The following is a 14479-nucleotide window of genomic DNA, read 5'->3' as shown; positions in this document are numbered from 1 at the left end:
GTCAGAACAACATTTCTGACCATTTTACTGCCATTTATTTAACACCTAATATTGTTTTTGAATAGGTAAACTAGATGTTCCCACAACATATATTCGGTCAATTAAACAAAAGTTGATTTTAAGCAAAACATATATACATAAATCTGAAAAACTGTAGAGGGAAACTTTTGAATACAAATCAAATGTCTGTTACATTCAAACCATCATCAAGAGCTTATGCAATGCTGTTTAAGCCAATCAGCTGCACGCGACTCTCTGCGTTTCTAAGTGTAGCAGTGTTTATGTCATGTTGCTTGGCAAGATTCCCGCACTACACACAGGAAGTGATTCATTTTATGACAAGACGGATAGAGGCAACAGTAACATCACACCAGTGAAGTGGAGCAGCTGCAAGCAGAGTAGAGAGAATGACTGAAAACACACACAGAAGAGCTCCCAAAAAGTTTTAGAAGTGAATAATACTGCTCAAACAAAGTCATTAAGCAGTTTAGTATACACACAAATGCAGCATACAAATAATATCACATTGCTGTTCACAAAGACCAAACAGAGACAGGATTATAACAGAAAATCATTGAAATGTACACACTGCATCTACAAGTAAAAGTAAAATCCTAACCTACCATACGTATGCGTAAATGGAATAGAAATGGGTATATTACAGTTTTAAAAAGGGTTATGGAAGCAACTGGCGTACCTGATGAGAGCCAACACGTTGGGCAGCAAGAGCAGAAACTGGGCAGAGCATGGGTTTCTGTAGATGGGAGCTCCAGCAGGTGTGTAACCCACCACGAAGCCACCAGCCTTGGCTTCCTCCAGGTCTGCAGGCCACCGTGACCGTTTCACCACCCCCAACATGGCGTTCAAACAGAAACTCAGCTGGAGGAAAGGAATTCAAATAAAAAAAAAACCAATGTGTTAGCACCATATACTGAGGGAAACCCAAAACGTGTCTAAAACAACAAAACGTACCTTTCCCCTGTTAAGAACTGCCGTGTCTGCGTCTGTACTTTGCTCAGTGACGACCTGATCGGCTCCAACATACGACAGAAACATGGCAGGATCCCACAGTACTCTGAAACACAGGAGATCTTCTGTCATGAGCTGTGAAATGATTTACGAACAATTCAAGGAAAAAACTCACTCACCGCCTCATCTCATCCGAGGTCCATTCTGTGACCACTACTGCCATGAGTTCGTCTAGAAAAGCCTTCTGCTTTTCAAAGTCTTTGAACTGGTTACCGATGAGCACCAGAGCTTCTATAAGCGCACACTTCTCCATGAAAGTCAGCATGGCGTCGTTTGAAAACAGCTTCTTCATGTGATTGTAAAACATGTCAAAACAAGGCTGGAGAGGAAAGAATACAAATATTAATTAAACAGCATGACATCAGCTCTGTACACATCAGGTGCACATGTAATCAATCAACTAAAAGCAAACAAGAACCATGTCATGCTTTATTAAGAGCATTTACCAGGATGATCTGTGGGTAATCACGGCAGATTTTGATGATAGAAGAACACGCGTGCCGCCTCACGTTCTTCACAGCTCTGGTTCGAGGTACCTAAGGGGGCGGTTTCAGATTTTTTAGGTTGTTTCTTTTTTACCATGGACATCAACAATAAAGAAAACTGTAACTTTATATTTGCTCTTTGAGTGCAACTCACCTTACTGTCCTGACCAACCTCAAATGTGATGGCTTTAAATAGCTACGGAGACAAAAGAAAATTAAGTCTACCCATATCACAACTTCTCACACTGCTTTCTATAAAAAGACATATTGTCAGCACTGAGTTTGCCTTTGTGTACTGTTGCCTCTAGTAATCAGTCTGGGACACAAACTCTTATTGAAAACATTACAGCCAATGTCTGGTCTTGCAGAGATTGCAAAGAAAAAAACTTTTACATTTTAGCCACTTACCTAAAGAGGTCAATCAAATAAAACCTACACCTCCTTAAGTCTATGATATATTTACAAAATGTTACCCATGTTCTCTCACCTTAAGATGGCCTTTTTCAACTAGAAAATAAAATATCTAAACCACTTACTCCCCCAGACCAAAGTCCATAGAGAAAATTATAATTTTTACCTCAAAGAGACACTAGAACTACTGGTCAACTGCTGCCTCATTTGTTTAATTTGTGGCACTTAAATCAATCTGAACAAAGAGTTTGGAACACCTTAGTCACAAGATAAAACATTTGAAGTTACTGACTGAGGCAGCATGTTTGCACACATGTAAAATGGCAGATTTTTCCCAATGGAATTTGGTGTGAATAGATCACAACACGACACAAACTTTAGTTTACAGTCAGAAAATGCTGTTTCATGTTTGTGTAAAGCGGCAAACATGATAAAATCAATATTATTAATATGTAGACTCAAGCTGTCATAGATTTCATTATAAGAGCTTGTAGATATGTGGCTAAAATCAGTTTTTTTTTTCTTTCTTCCATGTGTCCTGAGCCAGTAAGAGCAGGTGTCAATCTCTCAGGCTAGTTAATTTTTGATGAAGTCAGTGCTAACAATGTGCCAGTACCTCATACAACACTGAAAAACATTCACTTTGATATTCATATTATGCATTTTCTCATGCCTGCATGTAGGTTTACAAAATACTGTGTCGTAGAGACATACAAAAATACAATATGTAATAAACAATGAAAACTCGGCTGACCTTGTATAGGACCTGTGTCAGGAAGTGTGGTCTGTGTACAACAAACGGGAAGAGGGCAGAGATGTTGGTGAGCAAACAGGACAAGATGAGCGGGTCTTTGGAGTCGTAGTTGAGCACGACCTGCAGCAGCTCCATGCCCCGATCTATCGGCAACTTCTACAAGGACAGAGGCGGTTAGAGAGCGGAAGCACTCGCATCATTATGGTCTGACTGAATTGAATTGCTTTAACGGCTCCATTTACCTCCTCTCCGTGACTTCTGAAGAGCTGTGCCACTGTGCACTCCATGAAGATGGTCATTGCATCCCACTGGACCACAGACGGAGACAGAAGGGAACACAGGCCCTCTCCAGTCTTGGCTAGTGAGGTTTGGAGAAAGGGGAAGTTATTCACCAATACATTTCATTACTATGTAGACCCGTTTTATTGATAACAAAAAGAAACTTCCAAAACTTACATGTGGTATCCCCAATATCGATGGGGCTGGAAATCTGGTACTGTAACCACTCTGCTGCTATCTGAAACGCCTCCATGGGAACAATGCGACACGCGCTCCGTACCACTTCTCCCTGATGTGCTCGAAAAGCTGCAATGCATGAAAAAAAAACAAAAAAACAATAAGTGGTAGAATACTGAAAGTACTGATCACAACTGCAGTAAAGCCGAATCTATACAACATACAGACAAAGAAGGAGTTGAAGTCCTCGTCGCCGTCAAAGTCCACACGGGAGTACTCGCAAGCTGGATTATCTTCTCTCGATGGAAATCCAGTCTGGAGACAGAGAGAAATGACAGAAAGAAACTCAACACCATGTGCGGCTCTCTATGTAAAAACAACAATACTAGCACAGACCTTCTACAGCGGCTCCCTGTAGCTTTGACAAATAAAGGAATTTTCCTTTTTCAATTTCAAAGCCTCATCTCTCATTTACAGATCAAGTCAATAAATTAAAGTGTTATAATAATTCATATTAAAACACAACTAAATGTATGCGTCACATCCGCGGTCTACATCAAATGTTAGATTTAAAACCTCCCCAGACCTCACAAACTTGTGTGGTTATAATAAGGAATATGGAGAGATACTCCAAACACTTAATGGAGTTATGTGTACATGGAGGAAGTGCACATTTGGAATCCTGTCCATCTTTGCATCCATGTATTACACACACATACGGCTTTTACAACTAACGGAAGGACTCAAATAGATCTACAAAGTTCTGTGAATTATTTTTAAGGTAGGCCTACATGTTTTCCTTTAAATTTTCATAAATGTAACAAACTATTCTTATTATTCTCTAATTCTTATATAACTTATTACATGATGTCATCTTCATTTTATGGGTGAAAGGGCTCTAGGATGTTGCAGACCCTGGTTTTAGACCCTGTTCAGACCCTTCCATCCTCAGTGATCCGATCACATGTGAAGTACACCGCCAAGTACGACTGTTCACACCTGGCATTAAAATGCATCCTGAATACATCTCCAAGCTGTAACCCTAAATCGGATCTGGCGTCCCTGCCCTTTATTCAAATACACACCGATGTTATAAGCGTTTGCAAGAACATGGTTATGTTTTTAATGAGATTAACTTCACAGATTTGTCCATTGTCATCGTGTTTGTGTGTGTGTGTGTGTAAGTGAGTGACAAGAGAGATGAAAAGAGACTCTCTGGGATAACAGGAAATACATTTTAAAGGACAATGCATTGGGAGTGTTCTCAAGTGTACCGAGTGCGATCTGCCCAGGATCAGATCACCCACGACGATGTTGATACCAGGTCTGAATGGGGTTTTAAATAGCATGCTGGCATTCTGGAATCAGAGGCATGACCTGAAACCAGAACCCTGATTTATACTTCATTGTGAGACACTTTTAAAACGTGTCAAGCCAAGCGACAAACATTGCACATTTTTGTAAGATAAAATGATTACCCAACCCTTTCCTCAATGTCATCCCTGTAATTGATTTATTTGGCTCACAAACCACCTTGTTTTCTCTCACTCCTGTTTAAGTTTAAAAACCCTCCTCTCCAATTTAATCGGCTATTTCAACAAATCAAGTTGCATATAAATAGAGATGCAAGTAAAGAAGCCAACTGAGGCAGTTGGAGGTGTGTGTGGTTGCCATGGACACAAAGGGACCCTTTCTTGCTGAAGCCAAGTTTGAAAACTTCTTCCTACCGTTTTAATTTTTGTCGAGCCATAGTTACCAAAAGTGTCAAGAAACGGAGTAAAATAAATCAGGCTTTAGTCCAAATATGCGTCTCTCTGCTGTGCCGCCTGACACCACATGGACTCTGTGACTAACATCACTGCCGGATTAAAAGTAGAACAACACAACCCTTCACCCCATTCTGTGTTCACACAGTTAAACAGGCTAAATAAAGGCACACAACACTCAACACTCTCTCTCTCACCTTGACTAGGTTGATCATACACGATTTGAGGTATTTGACGGCCATGTCAATGATGACCGGTTCCTTTGACAACGTCTCGTGTCTGAACAAAGCGCCCCACGTGGGCTGAGTGGACGACTTCAAGAACTGCAGATTAAATGAAGCACAGATTAATTTCCTGTCCACAGTCAAATGCAGTCATTAAGATGAGAGCTTAGGCAATTTGTCACCTTACCTGACTGGAATGTGTAGTGAAGGACAAAAGAGCTTCCATGTACTTGCTGAGATTTGCAGGTATTTCAACCTCGACATCCGAACCCTGTGGCGAGATCATAGTATTTCTAATTCGGTTCACGGTTCGCATCCCGGCAGTGACAGACAGGTACAGGTTCATCAACTGTACACCTTATTGTATGAAACCTGTATATATTATATATCTGTAAATATTATTTTATGTCACTATGTTATTTCCAGAAAGGCAGAATTGTTTTTTGTTTTTTTCCATTTGCTCACTCTTAGATTTGGTTACATTGTCATTTAAAACTGATAATTGTGACATTGAAAATTAAATTGTTATAAAACAGTCCTTAATAAAAATGTCTGAAGGGCATTTTCACCCTTCAGACTCTTCACATTATCAAATCTGGTCCTTTGGACACCCCTGAATTAGGATAAACTCACCACTAATGAGAAGAGCTGTCCTCCCAGGGCACACAGGACCTGACACAGCCTCTTCAGAAAGATATAACGCCGTTCCACCACCTCCACTGCTCTACACACACACACACACACACACACACACAGGCAGGATTATAAATCGCAGCCACATGCATTAAAGGGGACATATTATACCCTATTTCCCCCATTAAAATAGTTCCCTGGTGTCCTAATGAACATGTCAGTGACATGCTTTGGTCAAAATACCATAAGGATGAAGAATCATAGTAGTTCAATAACCCTGCTAAACCCGCCCCTTTCAGAACGCTCGGTTTTCGTGCATGGTCCCTTTATATGCAAATGAGACACAGGCAAACACACACCCACTTCTTCCAGGGGGTTTCTGATTTGTCCTCTTTACAGCTCTATTCGTCTCCCCCTCCCTCCACTAGCTCTCTGACAATATCAACATGTCAGCGAGAGTGCCGTCACAGGAAGAGACGTCCTACATAAGGATCGAGCCGAACACTGTCCAACTGTAAATCAGTTAAAAACACTTAGGAACAGAAGATCAGCGGTGACACAGAGAGTGCAGCACCGCTGCAAAGAGAGTGCAGCACCGCTGATCGCCACCGCTGATCGCCAGCGGCGCGCTGAATAAACTGTATGTTGCTGTATCAGACCGGAGACTGTGCTCCGGAGACCTCACCACCGCTGACCAGCTCCGGTGCTCCGGCGAGCTGGCGATCAGCGGTGGCGATCACCGTGTAACGCGCCACCGCTGATCGCCAGCGGCGCGCTGAATAAACTGTATGTTGCTGTATCAGATCGTGTTTTCGTGTGTTCGCACCACTTCACATCAGACTGCAAACAGCGGTCGCCGCATTTAGTCAGGGGACGTATTTCACCGACGTACCAACACACACATTGTTAAGAAAAGATCACATAGAGCTCATAACTGACCATTCTGACACGTCCTAATTAAACAATAAACTGTATGTTGCTGTATCAGACCGGAGACCTCACCACCGCTGACCACCTCCGGTGCTCCGGCGAGCTGGCGATCACCGTGTAACGCGCCACCGCTGTATCAGACAGTCTCCGGTCTGATACAGCAACATACAGTTTATTCAGCGCGCCGCTGCCGATCAGCGATCGCCAGCGGCAGTTTAGGCTATCGGTGACACAGAGAGTGTAGCACCGCTGCACAGAGAGTGCAGCACCGCTGATCGTCAGCGGCGAGCTGCATAAACAGCTGCTTTATGTGATTGTATCAGACTGAGTCTGTGCTCCGGTCATGGAGGACGTACTGAACAAATATGTTTAATTAGGACGTGTCAGAATGGTCAGTTATGAGCTCTATGTGATCTTTTCTTAACAATTTGTGTGTTTGTACGTCGGTGAAATACGTCCCCTGACTAAATACGGCAACCGCTGGCCGCAGTCTGATGTGAAGTGGTGCGAACACACGAATACACGATTGCTGACTTTATCCGGCACATTAGCTTCATATATAAAATCCTCTGTAAAACACTGTGCTCCACTGTGCAGCCACCAACAGCACACTTGTCCCGCCACGTTGACATAATACCGCTCTTCCTCCCTCGCCTGCACTCTGGCAGGGACAAGGTGGAGCTAAGGTGGAGCTTGCGAAGTAAACGTACTGGTGGGGCGGTAACATTCGCGGTGAAATGCGCATGCTGACGTCATAAGCGCAGGGAATTCAACATCGAGCGTTTTATCGCCTATACTTACACTAAGCGGAACCACGAAAACACGACTGAGTATTGTTTTTCCACACTTTGGCGACTGGTAGGGCCCCCAGAGTCCCAAATATCAGTATTAAAATGGTTAAAAAGTTGATTTTGCATAATATGTCCCCTTTAAAAACAATGCTTAATAATTTGTTTTGCATCTGTGCTCGAGTGAAAGTTCTAGCGTCAGTACTTACTTCGAATCTGTGGATTTCTTACGTAACGCCAGTCCATCTGCCGATCTGCACACACACACACACAGAGGCAGGCAGGATTAATCAGTGATGATGGAAATGTGCATGTTGAAGTGGGGATGATGCAGAGAAGTGACTGTACTCACTGTGCTGCAGAAAGGATGTAGTGTATGGCCACATCATCAAACAGCAGCATGAATGGCTTCCTATCCTCCAGCTTTCCCTGCGGCACAATGACACACGTACTTACATCCATATTATTTATATATTTTTTATGGCTCATCATTTCTTTTCATACTTTAACAGGAAACCACAGAGAAAGCACACACGTTCAAAACTGAACAATGTGATTATTGGAGAATACTGACATGTCTGTAGGTAAATCTACACTGTAAATCTACACATAATATCTAAATCCAAGTCCAATTAAACAGGAATAATGGAAAAAAAAATAAAAATTCAGAGGTTTCTTTGCTCTGTACTGACAGTTAACTGAATATTTTTAATTTGTGGAGAGAACAATTTTTTGCATTTTATGGACAAAACAGGTCATCTATTAATCGAAAAACTAATCAAGAATATTTTTGGACTTCATAACAATAAGCTAGATGTGAAATAAACAGAAGCAGAAACACAAAAGCAAACTGAGGTCATGGGTAATCCACTGATCAGATTAGAAGAAAAAATGTACACTACAGAGAACGGATCCAAGACATTTTTCTTCCATTTTTCAAGTCAGAAGCTGTTTTTATGAAGCCACTTTTTTGTAATAACCTTTTTACTTGAATAAAAATAAACTGTATATGCTATTTGAAACTACATTTATTATATTATCAAAAAAACAAAAGGTGAAAAATTGGATTGACAACAGACTTTTTGACTTGCGTTTACTGTGTCTCACCTTCCGGCTGACGGCGATGAGCAGACACTCCGCTGCCTCCAGCTGCAGCTCCGACTCACTCAGCAGAAGACACAAGATCTCGAGGAGGTGACAGTTTCCAGAGGTGATGTACACCAGGGACACCCAGTCTATGTAGCCTGCGAGTGTATTCAGTGTGGCCACAGCGACGCGACAGTGAGCTCTGGCCTGTTTGTAGAGAAAAACCAGGGGCAAAAAAGTGTGAAATTGACATTATCAGGCTCACGAGAGGCTCGTTTAAAAAGCAAACATACAGTGAGGTTTTCTCACCTGTAGTTCCTGTCCAGGTACATCTTTCTGGATAAAAAAAAAAAAAAACACTGACTTTTGAAATGTTAAAATGTAAATAAAAATGCAACAATAACATGTCATCAAACAAGTACCAGAGAGATTAGACTTATTCCTAGTGACTACCACAGAATCAGAGCGGAGTTTCTACTGACCAGTCTACGATAGTCCTCGACGTTCAGCTGCAAAATTGCTATCATAAAACTGAAAATGCTTTCCATGTTCTGGGTGAGCGTCTGCTGGATGTCTCTGCGTCGCTGAGCGGGCAACGTTTGAAAGGTGATCACATCTTCTGCCAGCCTCAGCAGGATCAACATCACCAGCTCCGTCTGTGCCTCCTGAGGAAGGTGGACATGAATTTACGCTTTACTTTATTCTCTTTTAAGGTTCAGCCTTTTCAAGGCCATAATGGAAAAAGAATGGAATTTTATACCTGGACCCACATATTTAGTATTTGCACACAAGTGATGACATTTTTACCCAGTGTTGCACTGCATAAGTAACTCACCCCTTGACTCGTGAGAGCCTCCATCTCTTTCAACATATCTGGCCAGTGTTGAGGCCATTCTCTCTTTATCATTTCCACTGTGATTCGGGACAGGACATCTTTGATGTGGCTCTCCTCCTCCAAAATGGAACACGTGCCCTGATAAGACCCAAAACAAGCGTCAACAACGTCATTATTGTCAACTGTGTTATTTTCAAATAAAAGGTAAATAATGTGATTTCAGCTTCGTAAATGAACGATATTTGCTTCTCTGACAGTAAAGTGAAAGTACTTGGTCTATAAACTCTTTTTAATCATTTTATGACATGGCAAAATTAATACAAAAAGATCAACTGATTTAAATAATGAATGGTTTCAGCCCTACTGATGGTTATTATTGCCACACTTACATTTGATAACAGCTGCATGGTACACTCCTTCAACTGGACTTTTTCTTGCTGTTGCATGTTGTTCCATCGGAATCTGCAGGAGAATCAAGGTTTCATTATATCATATTTAATTGTGTTATACTTGATTAATAAGAATAAGAATAAAAATGAGGTTAAACTCACTTGATGACATGCTCCAAAATTTGGAAACCAAAGTGTCTAACTATAGCTGGTTGAGCTTTGTCGGCTAATTGCAGGCCACATGGGACACAGAAGGAGTTTCTCTCTTTAAACTCTTCATAAAACTGCAAAGAAAAGCAAACGTTGTTATAAAACAGGTGACAATGACATAATTACTGCTTTCCTCTACACAAGGAACCATATGACCCAATTCACAAGATTATTGCGTTTGGAGAAATCAATGTGCTTTAATATATGTACATTTCTTCTGATCATTAAACATAAACAAGTGGAGGTTCAGTCCCTCATCTACCATCATCTGGAATGTAAACATAAAATGTCAGAAGGCAGTTTAACTCTTTACTCTGACTTTAAAGCAAACATAAGTGACATGACCAAAAACAGGCTACAAAATATTGTGATGTTACAAAAACATGTTACCAGCATTGGTAAAAGATATTTATGTCACCAAAAAGTTTGAAACCAATGTTGTAATGAAGAGTTCTCAAACTTAAATGACATAAAATGTGTGTTTTGATATGGAACGATAAATAGTTCACAAATGGAACGTATTTATGATGCATGAATTATTAATGAATCTGTCATTAATAAAAGACACACAGAAATAACTTGAAATTGAGTGGAGGGCCACATGTGACCCATGGGCCACAAGTTTGAGCCCTCTGTTGTAATGTTACTAAAAACGTGACTGACTACAAAATGTAGTAGTGTTATTAGATATAATAACGTTTCTGGGGATAACATGTTAAATGAATTAAGAATTGAGATGGTTACAAATCCTGAGGTCCCGGGATTACTGGAAAGCTCCCACTAGTGGCAGTTAAAAAAATGACTAGGACTGTATGATAGCGAGCTGCTGAACAAGTGTTTACAAGTTACACACGTGAAATGCTAACTCACTTGCAGCATGGTGCTGCTGCTGTAACAACAGCTGCTTCACCGGCATCACAATAAACACAAATAGCAGCTAACGCATAGAGCTATTCAAGCTAACGTTAACGTTGCTATGCTACAATCAAAACAATGTCGTAAATTAGAGCTTTAAAGTTTCACAGGACAGTGATGGTGAATTGGGGTGTTAGCATTTCCATGAATGAATGAAGGTAAGTCGACAGCAGTAGCAGAGTGAGCGTGGTGGTGGTGGTGGTGGTAGTAGTCAACCGCAATCTAACTGACATCACCACACACTGCGAAATTAGCCAACATTAACGAGCGTATCGAGAGCGTAAACGATTACGTGAGCGGTGTTTTTGACCGCTGGTTATTCGGTTTTCAAAGCACACGGTCCTACTTTAACCACATCGCTGGGGGAATAAAGCAAGCATGACAACTTGGAGCAAGCTAACAGTCCGTGGTAAAGATGCTACCTTTAGGGCCTCCAGTCGGTAAATTTGGTTTGTCTCTGCGTCCATCATCACATTGACAGCTTTAATGAGCTGCTCACACACGGCAGACACCTGGTCAGCCATGAATTCAGGTAGCACAACAGTGGAGGAGAAAGAGAGGAGCTCCCTTATGCAAAACCAGCCGCAAAAGGCAGCAGCGAGGAGAGGCAAGCTTGTACCAACGTGCACCAAATGTACTGCTGCTACCACAGCGGGTTTTTTAATCCTTTCGCTTTCCGTAGAATCAGAGTCCTGGGAGTTGAAGTTGAAGCGCCATTTTTTTTTTTTTTCAAAGATCGTCTACACGGTAACAGAGAAATCACTTCTGAGTTTAAACTGATACTATTTCATACATTAGCAGCTCAGTTAACGACAAAACACTGTTTAATCAAATGTAAATCGAGATGAAAGCCACTACCCTTTTTTGTTTCATCTTTTTTTATCAAGAAGTTTGCTCTTATTCGATTGTTTATTTTTCGCGACACAATAAATTTTACAACCACTAATGTATCGTTATTGTATTGACATAACCTTACTACGGAAGCCCGTTTCCGCCACATGGGAAAAATAGTGCACGTCCAAGTGATATTTATGAGATGCTAAGTCATAATTATTACATTTTAAGTCGTAATCATCTTCTAGATGTTTTTTTTAGACTGTTGTTATTTCAGAAAGACAGAGAAAGTCAGGAAAATACATGCCCCATTTTACATTTAGATAGAATTACAGTCCATTTATACATGAACAGTGACAGAAACCTGTAAGTTTAATGAATATCATTTAATTTTTAGTGATTTATTCAATGTTATATGGAGACATGTGAGAGCAGCTACTGTACATTTGAAGTACTTTACTAACATATTCATAGATTTATTTCAGATTCATTGTTTGAAATCATTTAGTTAAAAACTACAAACTATACGACATAACAATATTAGCAAAACTATTTTGTCATTTAGTAAAAACTTCCTAATTATTCTAATTTTTATTTTATTTTTTATTTTAATTTTTTACAGCTGCTTTAGTCACTTCATATGCAAACATATCCACGTCCATCTGTTCAGTGTGGAACTGCCACTTTTACTAAAGTGAACTTCTCTGAATCGTCTACCATTGATTAATTATTTATAAAGTCATATCAGCATGAATCAGTGAAGCTTGTCAAGCTGTCACGTGACAGACAAGTGCCTGGCATTAACTCCGCCCACTTCAACTTTAGCTTTCAACTTCCCAAAAACAGGCAGAGTGAGACATCTTATATCGGCGACATTCCCTTAAAATGTCATTCGTCACCATGGATACTGTAAGCGTAAAAATGTTTCACACTGATTCGCTGCGTTATTTTTGTGCTACAAAATATTTAAAGACGTTCGTGTTTAATATTGACACCGGAATGGTCCGGCAGGTGGGCGGTGTTTTGTCTTCTAGAACAGGGCGGAGCTTGAATTCCAAAGTGGAATGAGTTTCCTCTCGAGACGTCACTCTGGGATCGGCTGTGCCTGTGCATCGCCGAGCTTCACTGTCAGTCAGCGGGGGTTTCGGGCTGATTACCGTCGCTTTCTCGGGTAAGATAAAGCTGAAAACTACTGGATTTACTCCTCGTAGATTTACAAGTTCTTCACTATGTACGTAGTTAAGTGTTTTGAGCGGTGTTCCGCGCTCGCGACAAAGCCACTGCACAAAGTTGTACAGCGATGATCACACACACACAACTACAACGGAAACTTTGGTCGTGAAGGCCCAGTTGCAACAGGTCCACGGGATCAACACGTAGCAGCGATTGAGTGTTTTGTCTGTTTTATTTCATGTTGTGCTGAGTTATAATGTCATCTAACGACGTGCTTTTTTTTGTTACGCAGGACGCGAGAAAGTAGCCTTCCCTGGGATTAAAGAGGTCGCCAGTCCCACGGCTTTCGTCGAAACTACCAGCGGATTCATGCTGTGTTGTTAGCTAAATGCGGTACGAAGCTAAAATGATGCCGGTGAGTTTTTTGGATTAATTTACTACTTATTTCATTGTAGTCACCTGGATGTTTTTTTTTTCTCGTTTCGATATTGTTGTGTTATCGCACTAATATCGCGATATTACCACTTGAGAATTACCTGGACATTTAAATAGACGTGGCAAGTTGATGCGATGGGAACAGTGTCATTACTATGACAACGCTGGCAAGTGTGTGAAGTTTATTATTAGCGGTGTGTGTGTGTGTGTATATGTGCTTGTGCCTGTAAGTGTTGCCTCTGTAAGACCTAACGAGGCAGAATCTAATTTCTGAGGAACTGGTTAAGTGTAGGGATTGTGGTTAGTTTAAAGTTAGGGTTAGGCATTAGCTGGTTATGGATAAGGTTGGGGAATCATGCCCTGGTTGCACAAATCTGTGTGTGTCAGAGAGAATGGACTATGATGTAGTCTGTAAAGTAAATAAATGTTGTCATCCATTGTTTACACTGCAGCTGACATCATTTGTTTACTCGCCGCCACAACCCCTCCTTGCAAACACAGTTGTTATATAATCCTTTTAAAACCCCTGCTCAAATTGCCTTAGTGTACATATATACGCTCACTGTCCACTCCCATAGTTACATCTGTTCAACTTAGAGCTGCAACTAATGATTATTTTCATAATCGATTAATCTGTCGATTATTTTCTCGATTAATCGTTTGGTCCATAAAATGTCAGAAAACGTAAAAAAAACATTGGTCAGGGTTTGTCAAACCTGGAAATGATGATGTTCTCGAATGTCTTGTTTTGTCCACAAACCAAAATGATTCACTTTTAATGATTTATTTGTTATATGGAGCAAAGAAATGAAGAACATATTCACATTTAAGAAGCTGAAACAATCAGAAATCTTGTTTTAATCATGTAAAATGCTTGAAATCGATTATCATTGTCAATGAAAAATATCTAATCAGTCCTAGAACATGCTGAAGTTAAAGTGAAGTTGAAGTATCTTGTGTACCTAATAAAGTGGCCCAAGTGTAGCGGTACAGAGACAAGAATATCCACTGTTTTCATTAATTTCATTAATTTTGAAGTGCAGCAAACAAAAGCAAGTCTGTTTGAAGCAGCACACACATTCAATTATTTCAATTTTGATGAAGTAAAAAAAAAAATACACCATGG

The 14479-nt window shown here is 40.6% G+C and overlaps 2 protein-coding genes across 5 annotated transcripts in view; one reads left to right on the top strand and one right to left on the bottom strand.

The window, feature by feature from the left end:
- LOC131474192 (exportin-5) overlaps positions 1 to 11558 on the bottom strand; it is a 17914-nt gene extending 6356 nt beyond the window's left edge. Inside the window, exons 1-21 of the mRNA XM_058651944.1 lie at positions 11334 to 11558; positions 9949 to 10070; positions 9787 to 9859; positions 9398 to 9535; positions 9045 to 9227; positions 8872 to 8898; positions 8584 to 8769; positions 7829 to 7905; positions 7686 to 7730; positions 5759 to 5849; positions 5313 to 5396; positions 5099 to 5224; positions 3360 to 3450; positions 3136 to 3264; positions 2922 to 3037; positions 2680 to 2835; positions 1669 to 1710; positions 1476 to 1565; positions 1149 to 1348; positions 973 to 1075; positions 698 to 879 (exon numbers count right to left, since the gene is read on the bottom strand). Of these exons, the coding sequence (XP_058507927.1) occupies positions 698 to 879; positions 973 to 1075; positions 1149 to 1348; positions 1476 to 1565; positions 1669 to 1710; positions 2680 to 2835; positions 2922 to 3037; positions 3136 to 3264; positions 3360 to 3450; positions 5099 to 5224; positions 5313 to 5396; positions 5759 to 5849; positions 7686 to 7730; positions 7829 to 7905; positions 8584 to 8769; positions 8872 to 8898; positions 9045 to 9227; positions 9398 to 9535; positions 9787 to 9859; positions 9949 to 10070; positions 11334 to 11435 (2363 nt within the window). The 5' untranslated portion in view covers positions 11436 to 11558. The remainder of the gene's footprint in view (positions 1 to 697; positions 880 to 972; positions 1076 to 1148; positions 1349 to 1475; positions 1566 to 1668; positions 1711 to 2679; positions 2836 to 2921; positions 3038 to 3135; positions 3265 to 3359; positions 3451 to 5098; positions 5225 to 5312; positions 5397 to 5758; positions 5850 to 7685; positions 7731 to 7828; positions 7906 to 8583; positions 8770 to 8871; positions 8899 to 9044; positions 9228 to 9397; positions 9536 to 9786; positions 9860 to 9948; positions 10071 to 11333) is intronic.
- A 1216-nt stretch (positions 11559 to 12774) lies between these two features.
- LOC131473938 (apoptosis-stimulating of p53 protein 2-like) overlaps positions 12775 to 14479 on the top strand; it is a 28169-nt gene continuing 26464 nt past the window's right edge. For all 4 annotated transcript variants that reach the window (XM_058651562.1, XM_058651561.1, XM_058651560.1 and 1 more), the window contains exons 1-2: positions 12775 to 12916; positions 13211 to 13333. In XM_058651562.1, coding sequence (XP_058507545.1) covers positions 13307 to 13333 — 27 coding nt within the window. In that variant the 5' untranslated portion in view covers positions 12775 to 12916; positions 13211 to 13306. The remainder of the gene's footprint in view (positions 12917 to 13210; positions 13334 to 14479) is intronic.

Source organism: Solea solea, chromosome 15 (assembly GCF_958295425.1).
Source record: "Solea solea chromosome 15, fSolSol10.1, whole genome shotgun sequence".
Taxonomy (NCBI): Eukaryota; Metazoa; Chordata; class Actinopteri; order Pleuronectiformes; family Soleidae; genus Solea; species Solea solea.
This window is presented reverse-complemented; position numbering and strand designations above follow the sequence as displayed.